Genomic DNA, 22,349 nt, shown 5'->3' with positions numbered 1-22,349 from the left:
ATAATGAATTGGTAGCATCAGAGGTCAATATGAATTCAATAACTATAAATTGGTAATAAAATAATCAGGGTATCAAGTTGAATCAAGGAAAACAACAGTACAGTAGAATAAATATTTTTAATGAAAATTGAATGTATTTCAAAGAAGCATGGCAGTGCTATGATTAGCTAATATTTTCCACATTAGCATAAAATTTAATCGCTATAAAAGCTTATGAAACCAATTATTTTAAAAGTTCAGCAACTAGAACCTATAACAGCCCCTTCCCAAAATTTCATATCTTAAAATTCAACCTTTCACATTATTATTAGTAAAAATAGATTTTTTTATCACTTTTGAGCTTGATCAAATTATCTGAAAGCTAAACATCAGTAAAAAAAAAAAAAAAAAAACCTCTCAGCTTCTAATCATTTAGGGCAAACGGATTTGAGATTAGACTTGTAATAGATAGCTAAACTTGCTGTATACAGTCCGACAAGATTTTTTCACAAAAATTAGTACATTTTTTACAAAATGCTAGCTTAAAAATCAAAGCCTAAGTCAAACCCTTGCATAATGAAAATAAATTAAAAATGCAATTAAAAAAAAAAAAAAAAAACTTACATATGCTCCCGTACGAAAGATATAGGGGGAAAAAGAACCCTCATATTTTATTTCAAAAATTTTGTAAGTTTTACATTGTCTGCTTATGATTTGCTGTTTTCATCTATTATTTTGGATTTTATTTTATTAAGATGAACTTTTAATTACTTTGAAGAGAAAAGTTTTGAGAATCATGAATAAAAGTTGAGAACTCAATTTTTTAAATGTTGATAAGCTCATTTGTTAAGTGGATTTCAATCCTCACACATGTTTTATATCATGTACTTTACTTATTTTTTTATGTTGAAATTTTTAACGTTTAGAATTGTGACAGTTGTTTTATGTATCTGATTTTCCTTATTGAAAGTCTCACATATCTTATTTTTACTCTTTCAGTTAACAGTCAAACTTGGTAGAGCACTTCGGAAGGGAGAGTACAAAGTGAAAATTTACCGGTTATGTGTGAATGATCCAGAAGTAATTCTGATTTTATAGTATGCAAAGTTGTTTTAATTGTTTTAAAATTGTATTTGCTAATTTATTTGTTTTCCTTTAGCCATTTAAATACCTCATTGATTGGGTGCTAATAAAAGGCATGACAATTCTTAAAGCAAAGAAAGAAATTCTTCCAGAAATCAAAGAAAGATGTGATTTAGATGTTCCTTTAAATAGGTAAATAATTTTTATGTCCTTGTTGGTGTATCATTTATTTATTTATTTATTTATTTATTTTTTGGCTAGTTCTTTTCAAATTGCTTTCATGTTTAAATATTCATTCAAGAAAGAATATTAACTGAAGGTTGCTGCAGTTCATGTGGTTAATTGCTCGTTAGAAGTTCCGTTTGTGTATTGATGTTTATCCTACGTTAAGATTTTTACAGTTGTGGAAAATATTTACTGTTTGTACGAGGGCCATCCAGAAAGTAGGTCCCGTTTCCGCCGCATGAAGTGACAACGCGAGTAGCTGCCCGTCAAGGTCAGACCGCTTCAGTGACTTGTCTGCCTTCTCTGTTGCAAGTTCCGTGACGCTAGCATTGCCTGTGTTGTTTCTGTCGCCATTCATAATGTTTAAAAAAATTGAGAACGCCGTCAGTTGTGAAGTGAGGGCTGTGATTACGGCGGGCAATACAAAATCGACGGAGATGTCTATTGTCTGATGGCATCATTTTCCTCCATGAAAATGGCGGGCCTCATGCAGCGGGGATAACACAACAACTTCCGCAGCAATTCAATTGGGAAACATTCGACCATCCACCGTATAGCCCGGACTTGGCCCCTTCAGATTTTCATCTCTTTACAAAACTTGGAGTTTTTGGCGTGAAAAAGATATGACAGCAATGAAAAACTTAAAGAAGGCGTGACTACGTATTTCAATCGGCTGGCAGAGGAGGAATATGACACTGAAATAAAAAAAACTCGTCACACGTTATAACAAATACTTAAATTTGCTTGGAGATTATGTGGAAAAGTAGTTTAAGGTATGCTTTTTTCAATAAAAATGTTTGCATTTGTTAATATTTACTTCTGTGTCTTTATTTCACAAACGGGTACTACTTTCCGGATAGCCCTCGTATTTTGATAATCTTCAGAAAAGTTCCTCTGTTACTCTTGCTTCGCATTTTGCATTTAATGCCTGTTTCAATAAATAAACTGATCACATCTAGCTAAGTTTTATTTGCAGGGAATGAAAGGGGTTGGGGAGAGATTATAGAGAATTGCAGTAACAATTTTTAAGTTATTAGCTAAGTTAATAGCTTAAGTTAATAACTATCAAGATTATATTCTTTGGGTTTAGAAACTTACATTTTGCTAGTTCCATAATCATAAACCTTTACAAAGGTATGTTTTATCGGCATTAAACCAGTTTCTTTTATTGTCATCTGTCTTTCTCAAATGATTACATTTTTCAATCAGTTAGGATGGCTTATTAGTTAAAAAGTTTTAATGAGTATATTACTTTTATATATTATAGCTTTGTTCTCGAAGCCTTGTTAGAGTTGGGTGATTTTCAAAACGATTGAGGGTTTAGCGTCTTGAATTTATCTGTTCATTTTTATGTTAATGAAATTATTTTTTTGGCATTTCAAAAGCATGTAGTAGGCATTGCTTTGCACTTAATTCATTGCATTCAGTACTTTTTTCCATTATCGTAGATTACTAAGCCTTTTCTATTACTTAGTAAGGCAAATTTCCTTGTCCTGACTAGGAAATTCAGATTTCCTAAATCTTTTTTGTATGCTTTCATGCAGCTTTTTTACTTTTTGTGCATTGAAGAAGAAAGAAATGTTTGTTAGTTACACACAGCTGAAATAGATTTCACTGAACTGCTGATGTAACAGTTTAAAATTTCAATGCAGTTTATGTCCTTAAGTGCAACTCATGAGTGTTACCCTGGGGATCAAATTTTTTTATGTGCAAAATATTTCTTCATCGTAGTTAGCAATAGAGTTAAGTAAGCCATATTTGTTTCTTCTTAGAATGCACAAGTCTAAAAATGGATATATTTATTCCTTATATGTTGTATATTGAAATGTACAATTCAATGTCAAGAGTATTTTAATTATCTCTCATGAGTGTTACCCTTTAAACCCTCACCAGGGTTAGTACGGTGGTGATTGGTGGATTTAAATAAATAAATGAGTTATCCATTTATTTTGTAGTATTTTTTTAAGTATAGAAATATACAATTAGGCAGTAATGTATTTTTTGTTAAGGAATTGATAGACCTAATTTAATATTCAAAAACACAGATAGAATTTATTCCACCACCGAAGACTTCTATAAATGTTATGAGTGTTACTGTTCATGAGTGTTACTTTTAACAGGTAACATTCATGAGAAAGAAGTAACACTCATCAGGCTTGCCAACTTTTACGGATCATCCGTAAAATTTACGAATGTCACTTAAACTTTACGGACTTAAGGATAGACCCCCGATTTTTAGTTTTTAGCTAGGGTGTACTTTGAACCTGGTTTTTCAGTCAAATCATAACTGTTTGTTTAAAAAAAAAAAAAAAAAACTATGTCAGATTTGCTGGAAACGTATTCAAATAAACCATTCCGTTGCCCCAAGCTACCTCCTAAACACAATTGGCCATTTTGCCTTTTGCCTCGTCTTTTCTTCAGAGTATTAATGCGGCTGTGGTGTTGCCAGATTGTGTCAAAATCGGCCGTTAATGTTTTTTCCTCCTTGCTTGCAGCAGAAGGAAGCTGTTTGGTTTCAATCCGCCTGTTCTCTGCCAAGATCTGGCAACCCTAGCCACTCCCAGCTTTACTTCTGTAAGCTCATTGGTCGGCTGTAGGACTGTTTTCATTCCTTGGGTAAAGAATGAGGTGGTGCGAATTCGGGAAAAGCAATCGAAGAAAAGTTGTTTTCAAAGGGACAAGGAATCATATACTGCTAAATTTCTGTGAAAAAAGAATCTAAGAAAGGGGCAAAATATGTATATTGCAAGATTTGAGTGAATTACTGATTCCTCATGGCAGTCGATATGATGTAGATCGCCGTGTGACTGGGGGGGGGGGGGGTAGAAGCGGCCAAGGAGAGTATTTTAATGAATTAAAAGCCACTGCTGCTTCATTAATTCAGCTGCATTTTCATCACATGCTGAAGTTTCTGAGTTTTAAAATATTTTTTAAGTAACAATGTATCTTTTTATCTTGTAAAATGTAAATAGTAGTACACCTTGTAAATCGTTTTTTTTTTTTAAATTTGAGGATATTTAAAAAATTTTATTCAATTTTATTTTTAATATCTATCATCAGCATTTGTTTTTTAAAAGTTAGCACAACACAGTAAATTTCTGTGTGTTTCAAAATTTGCTGCATTATTTATAGGACTTGAGCTTAAAACAAATCTTTACTCCCAACTTTGACTTTTGAGAGGTTGAAAAAGTAAATATCTTTCAAGGATGTGATACTGTTTAAGCTATTATTACTTTTAAAAGATTGCTATTGGAAGAACAATATGAATATTCATTTTTATGTTTAACTAGATTTTGTATATTTGAAACTACATGAACCAAAATTGAATTTAATGTTGAAATTGCAGTAATTAGCTTTATTTTAATATTGCAATAACATAATAAATTTTATCAAAAACATTCTTATATTAGTATTACGCATGCATAATTCAATGTTACATCACATCAATTAAATTGTCTCGGTTTTATTAAATGCTTCGCGAAAAGCTTTACTGATGCCAATTTTCAAAAGTTGGCAAGTCTGGTAGATACATAGTTACATTGTATTACAAATAACTCATGCCTTTATCAAAGAGATATATTTTTTCTTCACGCCTATATGTATACTTTTATTAAAAATACAGGGTTCTTACAAGTCATGGAAATCCTGGAAAGTCATGGAAAACTGAAATTTTCATTCTAAGTCGTGGAAATTTATTTAAAGTCATGAAAAAATGTCCTGGACGAAGAGAAAGTAACAGTATTACACATAAGGGATATTAATACTGGAAAATTGAACAATCCTAAAAACAAATCTGAATTTTTAAATCTCATTGCATCCACTTCTGTAGCAACCACTCGCCTTTTTTTGCAATGTGATTTTAGTGCTTGAACATCACTCATTTTGAATTTTCCATTATTTTCAACACTTTTTACATTTCACATTCTGCAGCAGCCAACTTGCGCGCTCTTGATTTCGGCCATTCAAAAAACGCAATTTAATTGCATCCGAGTTTGTTTTCATTACTCGTATAAACCTTATTATTAAATTTATCAGAGTTTATCTTAATTTGTTGAAGGTTTTAGGAAATGAAGATCTTTAGTCAGGCGATGGAATACAGAAAAATAGGGGAATTCTAAAACTCTAAAACAGTAGTACCCAACATATGCCCCCGCAAAGCTAATTCATGTGACCCACTGCTATTTTCAATGTCAAGAATCATTAGGCTCTAGATTAAACTTTAGCTCTAGACTATGAAAGCACTATGTTCCAGAATTTCTGAACCAATTAATTTACATGCGTTTGAAAATGTGCAAATAAGTAAACATATACATTTGAATGAAAAGATTTATTCACTACTTAATGTTTTTCTTTTTTAAATATCTGACGTAGAAACATGATTTAAATAAAGAATAACTTTACTTTAAAGAGTCAAAATACTGTCAAGTTATGTGGATGATTAAATGCACTGTTGACAGTAAAAGGCAACTTTTGAAGCAATTTATTGAAACTTAGTAATTACTCATTCAAACTTTGTCCCATTCATTATCATTCTGCCGATTTATAAAAAAATATTAGACATTTAAGTATTATTATAGTCCATTTACTGTATTTTTACTTTATGTAAATTTATATGATGAAGTCAAATTTGAATAGTTTAAATGCAATATACCACACAGCCCAGTTATTACATCCAGAAATATTGCGTGTATGTTGGTATATTGCATGTAGTTCTGCCTTAGCCCTGGCTTAGGGGCGGTAACTTGCTGCTAAGAATAGTTTAGTTTTTTACGATACTGATATTTTTCAATCACAAGTAAGTGCTTCGTGGCATTCACTTAGAAGTTTTACTGATGCTCATTTCCAAAAAAATTGCCAAGTTTGATGTTAAATTGTACCATTCTCTTCGTGTAACAAGGTCATGAAAACTTTTATGAAGTCATGAAAAGGTCTTGGAAAAGTCATGGAATTTTTTCATCCAAATAGAGTATGAACCCTGAAAATAGTAGAATAAGCACTGAGACAAAGCTAATGTTTGCAAAAATGAAATTTGTGTGCGTTGTGTAGGAAAGACTCTAATTCTCAAGATATGGTATTCAAATACATAACTACATATTTTAGAAGAATTACTGCCAAAATTCAACAATGAATAATTTAATGAGTCCATCTCTCATGAGTGCTACCGTCTCTCATGAGTGATATTATAGCTAAAATTATGTTAATTGTATTAAACTTTTTCTTGAATCTTTAAAAATTGGTTTCAATATTGAAATTTGTTAGCTATTCATGGTAATTGCAGCAAAAATATTTAATGTTTAATTTAAAATGTTTTTATTTTAAACTTTATCCCTTATTTAGGAAACAAAGCATCACTCATGAGAAAAACATTTTAACAACACTTAAAATTTCATTTACAAAAAATACTGTTTTGACTTAAAGCTGGGTATTTACGATAGTTCAATCAAGATTTGTTTGATTAACTAGTGAAAGAAAATGTATAAGGGTCATTCCAAGGTATTTTTGACATTTATGTGGAGTCCGTAATGTGACCTTTTCTGCCATAACTTTTTAATTTACTGTTTGATTAGCATATTGTTTTATTTTGATCTTTTCCTACCAACACGCCAGCTCAAATTAAAATAATTTGCAAATCAAACGGTAAACTAAAAAGTTATGGCAAAAAAAGGTCACGTTACGGACTCTACATAATGTCAAAAATACCTTGGAATGCCCCATAAGGAGTTCTAAAGAAGAATTAATTATATACTTGAATTTTATAATGTTTCTTGTCAAGTATTATGTAAAGTGCATTCTCAAATTGACTTCCTTGTTCATATGATTTAATTATCTTTCAGGTGTCGATTACGGAAAAAGAACTGGAAATATCCTGGAACCATATATTTAGATTCTCAAAGGATTGAAAAGGATATTCGTGCAGCTACAAATTGGGAAATGTTTTTAGAAATTCTTCCAGGTACAGTAAAACCTGTAAAGTTGACCACCTTTGTAAGTTGACCACCTGTCTAAGTTGACCGCTTTTATCAGGAACGGAATTAGTCCTATCTTATATAATAAAGGAAAACCTCTGTAACTTGACCACCTCTCTATCTTGACCACCTGTCTATCTTGACCACTAATATACACCAGCTTTGGTTCGGAGTATTGTAAAAAACCCTTTGTAAGTTGACCACTAGGCAAAAGCTTTATCAGTTATGCCTCAAATAAGTAACCAGACATTTTAGAAAAACCTATGAATATTTATGTTTCCATCGAAAAACACTGGGCTACTGTCAAGTCCCAGAAAATGAGCCTAACTTCAATAAGGAGTTATTTTGTTGAAAAGTAGATTACCATGGTTACAAATGTACAAGAAAAAAATCAAATGAAGAATTTGAGTCGCTTTTGGATTATGATTTTTTAGGAATTGTTAATATCAAGTAAGTAGTTTTTCATCAGCAATGAGGCAATATTTTTTTTTTTTGATCGATTCACAGAAATTTTAAATTTGTTACTTTATGCGTCATTTTGGTAAATAATCTCTAAAAATATTTAAACATTTTTTCTTATTGTTTTAAAGTAATGTTAAACAATGAAAGTAAGTTTAAAGCATTCCAATTAATTAAAAAATGAATGCATTGGACAAGAAATGACAAAAAAAAAAAGTTTTCATTACAACCCTCTATAAGTTGACCACCTGTCTAAGTTGACCACCAAAGTACTGCACCGCAAGTGGTCAACTTACACAGGTTTCACTGTATTGAAAATCATGAATGATAATTTTTGATGCTTCAATTTTTAAAAAAACTCATTTTGATATTTTTCATTTACTGTCCATATCAGAAGTGTAAAATTCCTCGAAATTTCGCAGCTGTAGTAAAAAACTTCACTTTTTCCAGATTTTTTCTGAAAAAAAAAAAAAAAGGAAATATAATTTTTTTCCAAGTTAAATGTAGTTTAATAGTCATATTTGCTTACAAAATGTAAAAAGGATAATATTTAAATACAGTTAAGCACCATTTATACATTTCTCTTCTATACGTTTCTATCAATCATATGTTTTTTAAATTGGCCCCTTCGGAGTCTAATGCACATTAACATATACCTATTATATGCTTTTTTCACACCTTCCCTTCAAAAACGATTAAACAGTGCTTTACTGTATATGTACAGCCTATATTGTTTTTCCTTCATAGAAATATGCATACAATTTTTACTATAAAAGAAACCTTAATGTTTTCTAACTGCTTGTAGATTTCCAAGTTCAAAACACCAAAACGTATCCAAATTAATCCAATCGTCATTCTGCAGTTAATTTTGTGTAGGGTGTAACTCTTATAAATTGCTAAATCAATTTTTTGACTGAAGTTTTTTTTTTTTTTTGTAAATTGTGAGGTTTTAAACGAGGTTGTTTTTCTTTCTGCATTAAAAGGTAGCCTTTATGTGCATGTGTGCACTCACATACACAGAATAAATACATGGAAATTTCAATTCAAACATTTCCCCTAATTGATGTTATTGATATACTTCTTTCCTGCGTTTACATTAAGTTTTAGTGATAAAAGTAGCATATTACCTTGGTGCACAGGGAAGTTAAAATATCTTACAACTTTTGCATGACCAAAGTTAATGTTTTCATGTAGGGTACTGAACATAAAGGAACATTTAAACTGAAAGAAGAAGGATAGTAATATTATAAATTTTTGAAAGCGTTTTGTTCTAGAAATTCGAAATTTTCAATTTTTCCCGAGTGGAAATGAGTCTTTCCGTGAAGAAAAAGGAGAAACAAAAGTTCCCCAAAATTTTCAATTTTTTCCAATTGTTCCCATTTTTAGTCAGTATCAGTTGATTTGCTGACAGATAACGGTAATTAATGGATAAAGTAGCTTGTTATTAATAAAAATAAAATCTTCTGAGATTGAAAATTCAAAGGCATCTGAGGAAATACTTTTGTAGGATGTCTTTTCATTCTTACACTCACATCTTTGCATTGAAAAGGGGTACCTTTTACACCCATACACTTGCTTACAATTCTTACTGCTATTTATGATTTTCAAATGTTATACTACTTTTAACATTTTACAAATGTAACAATTTAGTTGTAATTCTAATATTATCTGGTGAAAAGAATATATAAAATAAATAAATAGTAATAATAAAAAAGCCTTTGACTGTGAGGGAAAAAAATTGATTTTTGTGTACTCAAGAGTTAACTAATACAATTGTCTGCTAATTTCTTGATATCAACTAAGTAAAATATTGTGAATAATCTAATTATTTATTTGCCCCATTTGTTTATATATATATATATATCAAAAATAAAATCTAAGATTCTTTCAGATGATAATCTGAACTTTTTGTAACTTTTAGATGCTGAGCCTGTGACATCTCCTGATCAGTTGGCCTTGTTCACCAGAATGTGGCATCCTGCTACATATCAATTAGACAAATTTCAAGAAATTGTTTTAGATGATGCAAAAGTGGAAACTCTAAAACACAAGGTTAGAAATGTTGATGTATGATTTCTTTTAATGAAATAAAAGGAAAATTCTGTTCCTAAAATTATCCACCAAGTATTGCTAGATCACCAATTAGTATTGTTTTATGACATTGCTTCATCGTAGTTTCATGATATATTTTACATCATTTATTCTTAGCTTTGTCATTACAAAATGTATTAATGTATTGAAATGTGTACAAATTACTCTTTAAGAAGGACACAAATGGCAGCTGTATTTTCCGTTCCCTACTTTCTTTTTTCTTGTGCAATATGTTATTGTACTAAAAAATTAGAGTTTCTTTTTTTTTTAAATATTTGCTTTACCTCTCTATTTTAGCTATCTGAAATCAGTAATGTTCCAGAGGAATTCATAGAATTTGCAAAGGTGAGGACTGAATTAATTATTTAATTTGCTTTGTTTGTATCACTTTTGCTTACGCTTTCCCAGATTGGAAGTTAAAGTTCTAATAGTATACTGAAGTTGTTTTGTAATTCTTAAATATGTAAGTAATGTTTCTCGAAAAGAAAATGAAGTGTGTCTTCTTGTGTAGGAGGGCAGCATGGTCAGATTTTATTTTAAAAAAATGAAGATAATTAAAAAATAATAAAAGTTAAATAATACTTTTTGTAAGACAAAACAAAATTGCAACCTTTTAATTAGGTATTTTGAAAACAGGAAACTAAAATATAGTTACTACCTGGCCTGGGAAATTGATAACCTAAAAAAACCCACTCAAAAATACTCTATTACTAAGCAAAAAAATATGCAAAAAATGCAATTAAAGTTGAAAAAAAACCCTTTTAAATTTGCAAAAAAGTATACTTAATGTACAAGTTCAAAAAGAGTGTAAATATCTGTTTTGTTTTTTGAAAAGCTATAATAACATCATCAAATGAGTTTCCATTAATTATTGCAACCAATTATGGTACATATGAGTTTTAAAAAGCTTTTATTCTTATTTTAAATGCTAGAATCTATTACACTAAGCAATTAAATACTTTATGATATCGAGACCACCTGTTACCTAAAAGTTAGTTTTTGTAACCTATTATCTGAAAGTAAGAATTTGAAGTGAATGGAATAACTCACAGATAAATTCTTCTCAAATTCCCATAATGTATTTCCTTTAATTAAAACACCAGCAACTTTTCTAAAAAGTAGACAATGAGGATTTTCACTTCCCAATAATTTAACAATTAGCAGTTCTTAAAAATTGGTGTTGAAAACTTTCCCTTAGAATTTTGAATAGATCAAACTTAACTTTAATTACAAAAGTTGAGAGAAGAATGAGCTAAAAGATAAAGAATGCCATGAAAAGTGAAAAAAAAAAAGGGTCAAAAAGTTAATAAATGCAAGAAAAGGGTATTATCGTTAACTTCTAAAATTTGGTTACTACCATGAAACTCACATCCAGAAAAAAGGAAAAGGAAGAGAATTAATTTAAACTTCAACTGATAAAATTTTTCAATCTAACATTGAATGAAGAAATATTGTAAACCTTTGTTATAATAGTTGTGCCTGTGTTTAGCAAAGTTGAAGAACCAAATAAAAGTTTTGTAAAAAAAGTTAAATAATACACAATAAAACATGAAGGGGGAACAAAGCTATTATTTTGTAGCCATAATCTCTTGCTATTAACAGGTGAGACTGTATTTTATAAAATCTTTCTTTAAAAGTTTCCAATAACTTCATTTAAATTGAGATTATTCCTAAACAGAAATATTCAGTTCAAGCAATTACAGTATCAATAACTTTATTGTAAAAATGAGTTCATGAATATAACTATTATTAATTACTTTAAAAAATAATGTTAAGTGCTGCATGTGAATATTCAATTTTAGGACTTGCAGAGTTAATATAACATTATTGTAAAAGTTTCAATCAGTTGAAAGAATCCCCAGCAAATCCTTTTCTCAAAAATAAATAAATAAGTAAATAAAAAAAATATAACGAAGTTGCTTTTGTTAGTGTAACGAAGTTGTTTTTGTTGGTGTAACGTATCGATATTTTTATTTGGATAACAGAATAAGCTTTAATTTTTTATTTGAAAAATCAATTTTTAATGTGAATGCCAGTTTCATGCTTAATGCTTTCATTAAGTTTTCATTGTTGCGTGTATTAAAGTTAACCATTAGCAGTTTTATCAAATGTTGTATGAATAGTAAAGTAAGACAAAACAACGTTAGAAGAAGCACAAATTTGTAAATTACAGCAGACACATGTTTCGGCGTTACAGGGAACGCCTTTTTCAATGCAAAAAATAATGAGCTTATGGATGAAAAGACATCCGACAAAAGCTTTTGTCGGATGTCTTTTCATCACGCCGAAACACGTGTCTGCTGTAATTTACAAATTTGTGCTTCTTCTAACGTTGTTTTGTCTTACTTTACTGTTCAGCACAAAGGTATTTATTTATCTTGTTGTATGAATAGTCAGTCTTTTTTTTTTTTAATTTTTAAAAAAATCTCTAAATTTTTTATTTTTAGGGAGAAGGCACATTTCCATGTGAAGTTTCACTCTTAACTATTCATAAAGAGTTGTCTTGGCAGACGCAAGCATCTTCTTTGAATACATGGCCTCTTTGTGTCGGTGAAGATGGTCATGTTATTTTTTACAGGTAAACTGTTATTTAAAAATTGTAGGCATTTATATGATGTTCAACTAAAAATAAGTAAGCCTACCTTTGATTTTTAAATGTTTTGTTTGGGAAATTTAAATAATTTTTTTTTTTTTTGTACAGAGTTGTTTGCATTTTATAATGCTCAGTTTTCGATCAGAACTCTTATTATGAAAACTACTTATTATGAAAACATGCTAATACTTGTTATGAAAACATAAACGCCTATATGCAACATTTTAAGGGGATGGAGCTCAAATATTTCCCTCATGGTTTAACAGGATGTTTCCCCTATAGAAACCGATTTCAGTACAGATTAGGGTTATTAAAATTCGACATATTCAACGACTTATTCATTAATAGCTGGAGAAATATTTTTATATTTTTGCAAAGAAAAAAGTACTAAAAGCAAGGAAGTTCTAATTTCTAAAGGGGGAGGGCTTACCGCCCCCCCCCCCCCCCACCCACGGGCGCCCATGTATGAAAGTGTTTTTGTGCAGTCCCAGGTAGCACGTTTCATTTCACAACTATCTTAAAATGGTTTCACAATGTTGTCAACCATCTTAAAGCTTTTATGAGAGAAGTGTTCTACATGGGGTTCTAAGTGCAATCAGTTAATAAAATAAGAATATTCTGTTTTGCCTCACTATTCCATTCTACTCTGCCATTAATTTGTAGTGCTTGGAAAAGAGTGAGCAAAGAATGTTAAAGAATTTCGACAAATTTCCGACAAGACAGTAATAATGTTTAATTTCATTCTTCTTCCCCTGTATTTTAGATTAAAAAAATCATATCTCTACTATTATATTTATTAATATCATTGTTATTGTGATTTTTCTTTTCAATTTCTTGCTATACTTTTGCAAAATGTCTCGCAGATGATTGCAAAAGATATGTTCAGGGTTCGTACGGGTCATGGAAATCCTGGAAAGTCATGAAAAAAAAAAGCCAATTTCAAACCTGGAAAAGTCATGGAAAGTTGAAATTTTCATTCCAAGTCATGGAAAATGTCCTGGGTAAAGAGAAAGGAACAGTAGCTAAAAGAGCATTAAAAAACTTGAGTGATTTAACAGTATTGTGCATAAAAACTATTAAAAGTGGAAAATTGAATTATCTCAAAAACAAATCTGAATTTTGAAATCTCATTGCATCTGATTCTGTAGCAGCTGCTCTTATTTTTTTGTAATGTGATTTTACTGCTTGGACATCACTCATTTTGAATTTACAATTATTTTCAACACGTCTTTTATTTTATATTCTGTAGTAGTGAACTTATAGTAGTATGTTCTTCATTTTGCCACGCCTACTCAAACGCAATTCAATTGCGCCCGAGTTCGTTTCTATCACTCTTAAAAACTTTATTGTTAAATTTATCAGAGCTTATCTTAATTTGTTGAAGGTTTCAGAAAACAAAGATCTTTAATCAGGTAATAGAATGTAGAAATAGGGGAATTCTAATTACTGTAAAACAGTAGTGCCCAACATACGGCCTGCATAACTAATTGATGCAACCCACTGCTACTTTCAATGTCAGGAATCAAGAACTATGCTCTGGAATTACTGACCCTAATTAATTTATATTCATTGGAAAATGTGCAAATAAATAAACAAGTTCATTTGAATCAAAAGTTTATTCACTACTGAATGTTTTTTTTTTTTTTTTTTGAATAAATATCTGGTTTAGAAACAGGAATTTGCTAAAGAATGTTGCTTTACTTTAAAGAACCGAAATACTGTCAAGTTATGTGGATGATTAAATGAACTGTTGACACTAAAAGACATTTTTGGAAGGAAATTTATTGGAACTTACTATTGACTCATTCAATCTTTTCGCCATTCTTTATCATTCTGCCTGTTTACAGAAAAAATATTAGACATTTACGCATCATTATGTCATTCACTGTATTTTCACTTTACTTAATGCTTCAATGAGGTAGTGGCATTCAAATTTGTAGTTTTGCTAATGCTCGTTTCCAAAAATTGCCATGTTTGACATCAAATAGTACTGTTCTTTTTATGTAACAAGTTCATGAAAGTTTTTATGAAGTCATGAAAATGTCTTGGAAAAGTCATGGAATTTTTTCATCCAAATAGAGTATGAACCCTGTATGTTTATTGGAAGTATCACTTTAATATAGTCTTGTAAACACCAGAGAAAATTGAAAATTTAGAGTGCAGATTTATGAAATGACAGTTATTGCATACTGTGATATACATTATCTATATATTATATATATTCCAAAAGTTTGACTCATGTACCATGAACTCGAAATCCTTCGCCCGTTAAGTTTTTACTTGTTTAATTTATAGAGATTTTGATGTACTTTTACAGCAGAAAAACCTAGCCAGTCATGAGACTCTTAACTGCATATTCTCAAATTAAGTCTAATTATGTAACTAATGCAACAGAGTCAAAGCCAGTGATTCTCCCCCCCCCCCCCCCCCCAATGATAACATTATTAGCATTAAAACATTTTTGTAGAATGTTGCATCTTGTTTAGTAAAAATAGACCAAAGGCATTATTATTTATTCTTGTTTACTGCATAATTTTGCTTCATTTGTAAATAAAATTTCTCTTTTTTTTAATGCAGGGACAAACGAGAAGAACTGAAAAATTTGTCAGAAGAAGAAAAGCGAGAAATATCAAACAAAGAAAATGCTAGGTAATTATCAAATAAATCCAATGAATATGTTTGGTAAGTGTTCATTATTTCTGCAAGCATCAGTAACATTATCCATCTTAATAATACTTTTTATGTAAGTTACTAAAGAAACACAACTTATACTTCTGTACATTAAAAAAAAAAGCTATTATCTACTGTAAAATTCTTGCATTTTTTAAAGATTTTCTTTTGTAGCATGAATAAGTTCATGAAATATGTGTGAGGAATTTGAACATCCCACTTTCTGTACATGAGGATTCTTTCTGTGCTATCCTCAGATCAAGTAGTTGATTAGTGGTTTACAATGACATTAATTAATAGAAAATCTCTGTTTAAGAAAATCGAATGTGCATTTTAAGACAAATACTAGCATTTTAAAAAGTGCATCCTGTCATAGAATTAAGGGTATCAGTTTTGACTTAAAACATACTAATTTATAAGAGTAATATTATTGAGGAAAGACAGAGTACATGATGAAAGCATGTGAGCAGTTGTTGATTCAGTTTGGAATAAAAACCTAAGCAAAGCATACCTGTTGTATTTCATCTCCATGCAAAGTTTTAACTAACATCTGATTTTTATTGTTGGTCATTATCAGTTCTGTAGTTAGAAAAAGAAGAAAATGTTTGTTGGATTTTGCAATAAGGTTTGGGACGACTCACCTGCAGAAAGGTGTTTTGAGATCAATTTACATAACATTTTGCATTGTTTTTACAATTGGGAAAAAAAAAAGAATCTAGTAATATATGCTCCTGAATTTCTGGCAGCTACGGCATTGATTATTACAAAAATGTTTGCACTTTGTGAATTTCATCATATATTTTTTTAATACTTTTTACTTTCTTAATTTTTTCAAAAATGATTCTTCTCTGCCTCTGCATGTGTTTGGATGTATGCCTGGTGGGAAACATCAAAATTGTTTCTGTACAGGGTTCGCTGATACATATCAGTCGATATATCTCATGATATATATCACAATATATATCCAATATTTACTTTGAAAATATATTTTAATATTTTCGATATTTATTTTTTCCACTACATTATTTTCAATATAAAAATTATATTAATTATAGTAATATTGTTTATTTATTATTGAAAATAACCAAAAAGTTATGTACTATATTTTTGTGATGTATTAACTCAGCCTTAATATAACAAAGTAATATAATATTCTTTTTTATTTTATATTCATAAAATTATTAGTAATGTAACAATTTCATTTCATATTAAAAGTGCCTAATTAAATATTAAACGTTGGTCAGGAAAAAATAAAATGTCTAATGACTGCATTGACTAATGCATATTATTTATTTCTGATGAATCAGATAACTGTAAAAGTAGCTAACAAAAGAAAAATGAGCAAAACAACTAATGCTAAATTAACTCCAAAATTGATAAAAATATAAAATGAAATATTAGCTATAAATAATGAAACAAACCTTAATTTTATAAACCTTAATATATTATTACCTTAATATAAGAAAATCAAGAAGGATTTTAGGATGCATTTACTATTTCGAAGACTTTGTGTGGATTGAAAATATCAAAATATCCGATATATGTAAAAATATCCGATATTTTCGGTATTTTTGAAAATATCATGATATTTTCGAATCCTGTTTCTGTAGCAATTCAAATAAGCTCTTTTTTATCCTATTTGTAAAAGAAAAAATGTCTGTTTCTAAATGGGTTTTTTATTTTTAGGTCTAATAAGAGTCTTAGAAACAATTATTCACCCAGAAAGGAAAAAGCTTTAAAAATATATACTCTCGACAGTGCGCCAAACAATTGTTCATCCACTACAAATCGTAGTGAACAGAGTCAGCATTCTGCATCAAGTACAGCAACAGTATCTCTCTTTGATCCTGATTTGGACTGAAAAAGTGAATATTAAGGTAAAAAAAGAGCAAATTTTAATGTGATTTTGAAATTCTTAAAGTAAGAAAATCTCTCTCTATATATATATATACTAGTGGTATCCGCACGACTTTGCCCATAATAGAAGAATTAAAAGGTCGTTTGGTTCACCTGTATATTTACAAATAATGTATGGTGAATTTTCTCCCCAATTGGCTTGTACTCATGTTATGGTTCCACGTTATGATAATTTCGTAATTTACTCGTCCATCTTATGATAATTTTGTTCTTAAAATTGGAATAGAAAAAGAACCACATCAAATTTTCAAAAAATCGCTCCGAGGTGCACACCCCCATGCTACAAACTAACATTGTGCCAAATTTCATGAAAATCGGCCTAACAGTCTAGGCGCTATGCGCGTCACAGAGACCCTGACATCCTACAGACATCCAGACTTCCACCGGACATCCAGACAGAGAGACTTTCAGCTTTATTATTAGTAAATATATATAGATTTTCTATCCTAATTAGTCAATTATGTATCATTCTTTGATGAATGCACAAGAAATGTGGACATTTTTTTGCATAGGTGAGATATGTTCTAATATCAATTTGTGTTTCCATATAAGACATTGCCAAATATTCCAGATGCAGACAGTGGTAATAAATGAATTAATACATCATCAAGAACATAGAAAAGTACTATGGGCAACTGTATTTCATCAAAATTCATGCTATCTAATGATTTTACTAATGATGATTTAATTATTTGTGAAGAAAGAACAGTGAGTGTTTTCACTACTCACAATGCTCTTCCCTATCCAGTAGAATCTGAAATTTTACTTTAAAATTCATCCTTATTAATTTTATTACGGAACTAACTGCCATTTTTAAACCATATTGTGGTTTTTTTTCTACTATTATTAATTAGGTGTTTGATATAAACTCTGAATGGTTATTTTTTAACCTCCAATGCTACAAGAAAGGAGAGTTATAAGTTTGACATGGTGTGCTTGTGTGTTAGTGATGCAACATTGATGTTTTATGGTTGATGTTTTCTCTAACATCAATGCTTTGTGTTCAATGTTTTCGATATTGATGCGTTATATTTGAACGTGAAATTTCCTTTAAAAATGTGAATATGTTTATAGTTATGATGAAAACTTTCTTTTTAATAATTAGTTATAGCAAGATCTATCTCATTGAAAGAGTTTTCTATAGTTAGTTATCTATAAAAATTGGTTAGTTAGTTATATGTATTGCAAAAAAGTTAGCATTCCTTTTTCCAGCATACTGTTTAAAATAATATTGAGTATTTCTAAAGTTATCCCCAAATATAAACCCCATTTTTTTGGTAACATGCCATCATTGAACATATTGAACATTTGAGATTTCAATACTTTCATATCCTGTAAATATTTGAAGCATTTTATATCTTCAAAATTATTTTAACCTTTTGTTACATAGAAGTAAGTCTGCATTATTTTGTTACAAATTTTATTTAGTTACAATAACCCCTCATTATATCGCTGGTTCGGATATATCGTGCTTTTCCTTTGTCTCCCCAAAAATTATAAATAAACGTATATTTCAAAAATGTTGCTTTCATTTGACACTACAGAAGTTTTTTTAAAAAATATTTTTTTCTTTATTTGATCAATAAACAAAACTGGCATATTTTTAACTCTTAGTTCGTTATAGCTCAAGCTGCAACTTTCGATTTATACTCCATCATAAAACAACAGAAGTATTTTAACTACAGTAGACCCTTGTTATACGGGGGTTCATTTTACACGGTTTCAATTATAAGATTTGACATCTTTATTTTGTTTTACGCGGATGTGTTTCGGTTTTACGTGGATGCGGCAATGCAAACAGATGAAATTTTCCTCTCTTTCAAAATCCAAACTCCTAAAGATTGCAGATTATGCATAATCAACTGCATTTTGGCTTGCTAATGATCGAGCTTGGGCCACTGGAGACATTTTATGCAATTGGTTCCAGAGCTCTTTCCAGAAGTAAAGTTATTAAACCCACACAGTTTAGAACTCATTGGAAGAAGAGCTTTTAGGAGTGACAAAAGAGGCTAAAACCAACGAGGATATCGACGTCGGTGACGCACAACCAAAAACGTTCACAGTGAAAATTTTGAGCAATTCCTGGACAATAGAAATGATCTTTCTGATTTGTTAGTGAAGGAAGGTTCTATGATGGAAATGACGCAAGTGCTCATAGATGCGTTAATGCTCTGCTAAGAATTACAGAGAATTCGTAATGACTGCCAAAAGACTATCATAGCCAGCTCCTCTTTATAAACAGAACATGAAATTAATTTATGTTTTCTTTTTGCATGTTGTGCATAAAAGTCGATGTAAGTACACATTAAACTTATTATATACAATTAGTCATTACTAGAATAAAGTATTTTGTTATCTACGGAACCAAACCCCTATTACACTATTATTATGTCTCAATTTACGCAGTTTTGATTTACGCACCATTTTCATGGAACGTAACCCCCGCGTAAAACAAGGGTCTACTGTATATATATTTGACAAATTGGAAGACTAATTTTCTTTTGATTTTATTAAGAAGATAATCTTTATATGATAATAAACTTATGTTTCTGTAGAGGCACATGTACATTAATTAAATTGTTACTTTTTTATGACCTCTGTTATATTGCGTTTTCGGATATATCGGGCTTTTTTGTTGTCTTCTGACAAGCGCTATAAAACCAAGGGTTACTATATTTATGTTTTGTCTTGATTTTGGTTATTAAATTATTAGTAATTTTTAGTTCGCTTATTAGTTTTTAATATATATAACTTGATATGTGTATGTATAAATGAGTGCTCCTTCTTTTTATCCTAAATTTTTAATTTGCATAAAGTTCAGTTTTTTTTGTGAACCCTCACTTTTAAAACTGAATTTGTTTCAAGTTTAGTGCATAAATGCCTTATTGCATCCGTACATTATTTCGATTTTCTGTTTTGATGTTGAAAATTTTCTGACTCTTACCATTCTTGTTTTCTGTAATTTATTAATTTTCAGAAAATGAACTCACTATATCTAATAATGATTATAATTGTGCAGATTGCAGACCTATTGCCAACAAAAATTATGATTTCTTTTAAGTGGGAGAGATATATTGAAACTTAATTGTCCTCTTTCTGACTTAACTTTTTAACCTAAGGCTAACTGTGTGAATTTCATCCCTTTTTCCTTCTCTTATAGTAATTTTTCTCTCTTTTCATGTACAGCTTTTCTTGTAATAGTTTCTAAAATATCCAGGTGTGCTTTCTAATATTGAAAATCTTAATTTATTAATTTATGGATTTTTTTCAGATTACATGAAGAAATTACTCTTATTGGCAAGTCAGTTTGGAAAAAAAATCAAAAGTTTTCATCGATCGCAAAAAAATGTGGCAGCATTTATCCTGGTTGTTTTCCGGCCATGGTGTTTTGTCCTAGAATGTTGCTTGCCTTTCAGTAAAATATAGACTGGTTTTGATATAGCTTTTTAAGAAATGAAAAATTAGATTTCTGTTGCACCTTAGGCTGCACAGATTTTTTTATACATATTTCTATGTTTTCCTTATTTTCATACTCAAAGAATATTTGATAAATTAATACAGAACTGAATTTCGAGATAATATTGTTCTTTTTTGGACTACTACTAGCTGTAATATCTTTAAATTCACAGTAATGTATTTATTAAATGCATAGGTTGGAAAAAGTTTTTACCTTATTTAAATGATCTGATAACTGGAAAATGACTGCCTCATTTTATGGTACATAATTCCATCATTTTATTTATTTTTTATCCTGTTGAAAAATAGGTGCGTAAAATTTTCTTTTATTTAAAACTGGCCAATTTAATTATGTTTCTACACATGAACAATTAAAAATATGCTTATATTTTGTGTATTTGTGAAGTTATTTAGTAATCTCTGACAAAAGGAGTTTTCAATTATTGTAATCATGGATCACTTTTTAAACAGCCTTTTTTATTGTACATTATAAATATAAATTATTATCATTATTTATTTATTATCTTTCTTCTTTTACTGTTAAATATTTTTGTGTGTGAAGTAAGTTTTTTTTTCTTTTTTTGTAAAATTTGATTTCAAAACGTTTATTACTGAATGGTACCACATGTTAAAACATTGGGTGTTGACTAAATTTAGGCGTGTATGATAATAAATGCTGTTGCTTATTTTCTGCCATATTGTTAAAACAAATGCAATCTATTTCAATTCAATGTATTTGTTTTCTGAGCTTGGAACAAGGATTCTTATTCCAAGACTACTGTTATTTATTATAGTACACGTAAATTTCGCAACATTTTTCACTTTTCTTTATTTAGAACTTAAAGTTTTTTTTTTCAGATCAACTAAATTTATATTTCTTTTGTACGATTTTGTTTCAAAAGTATTAATTTTAGTTAAAAAATAATTGTTATCCTCAAATGCTTAATTTAAAATATAAATTTGATTTTAAACAAAATTGTCTTGTTTCTAGACTTTTCCATAAACTGTTTATATTAATTGTACAGTACAACTTCAAATGTGTCCAGCAGTGTGGGTAGAACTGAACTTAATAGTGCACACAGTGATTCTACAACTTCTAAAGAATCCTTATCAACTTCCATGGAACAGTAAGGAAATTATCTTAATTGGATTTTTTAAAGAAGTGACATCATATAATACATTCCAATTAACTTTTTTTCTGCAGAAAAAATGTTGTTTTATTCTGAATTAACTAAATAACATGAGGTTACATAAGACAAAAAATAGTTTTTCTTATTTGACATTAATTTTTCCCATAGATATCCTGAAGAGTCTTTTGAAACTGTTCTGTTTTATTGCAGTTTTATTCTTGTTGTACTTAAACTTCTTTAATTTTTTTTTGTAACATGATTAAAATTCTTCTGTGGCAATTCATTTTTTAGTTTAATTTTTCAATTTTAGTTATTTAAACTTTGTCATGTAAATTAACTGAAATTTGACATTTTGCTTAAAACTGTGTTTTTTTTTCTCTCTCCCCCCCAGTAAAACCACTTATACAAAACTTTTTGACATCAAATATTAGTTTTCTTTTTATACATTATAAATAGATTGCATTTTGGGAGCAATAACAGAAGATGCTATAAAATCAAATGTCTTTTGATTGAATCAAAAATAAAGATGGACAACTGACAGTACATTCAATCTTTAAAACATACCATGTATATGTTATGTATCAAAGTTCTGTGCAGTTACTACAATGATTGTTTCAATTGCCAGCTGAAGTCTTTGAAGAGATTTACCAATGCTAAAGATCATGTTTATCAGCTGAAAAAATGATTCTGTGTGTGTTCATCTTCAGATACACATAATGGAGTCCAGATTATTCAACACGAAAGGTTAGGTCCAAGTTTTTATTTACAAGAATATTTTTT

At 29.6% G+C, this 22,349-nt stretch overlaps 1 protein-coding gene across 1 annotated transcript in view; it reads left to right on the top strand.

The window, feature by feature from the left end:
* Positions 1–20,977, top strand: part of LOC129218834 (ubiquitin carboxyl-terminal hydrolase 47-like) — a 117,816-nt gene extending 96,839 nt beyond the window's left edge. Inside the window, exons 31-39 of the mRNA XM_054853158.1 lie at positions 979–1,059; positions 1,139–1,254; positions 7,122–7,240; positions 9,634–9,764; positions 10,101–10,148; positions 12,251–12,381; positions 14,974–15,045; positions 16,753–16,943; positions 20,255–20,977. Of these exons, the coding sequence (XP_054709133.1) occupies positions 979–1,059; positions 1,139–1,254; positions 7,122–7,240; positions 9,634–9,764; positions 10,101–10,148; positions 12,251–12,381; positions 14,974–15,045; positions 16,753–16,927 (873 nt within the window). The 3' untranslated portion in view covers positions 16,928–16,943; positions 20,255–20,977. The remainder of the gene's footprint in view (positions 1–978; positions 1,060–1,138; positions 1,255–7,121; positions 7,241–9,633; positions 9,765–10,100; positions 10,149–12,250; positions 12,382–14,973; positions 15,046–16,752; positions 16,944–20,254) is intronic.
* Positions 20,978–22,349: the final 1,372 nt, after the last annotated feature.

The sequence above is a fragment of the Uloborus diversus genome, chromosome 1 (genome assembly GCF_026930045.1).
Source record: "Uloborus diversus isolate 005 chromosome 1, Udiv.v.3.1, whole genome shotgun sequence".
Lineage (NCBI taxonomy): Eukaryota > Metazoa > Arthropoda > Arachnida > Araneae > Uloboridae > Uloborus > Uloborus diversus.
This window is presented reverse-complemented; position numbering and strand designations above follow the sequence as displayed.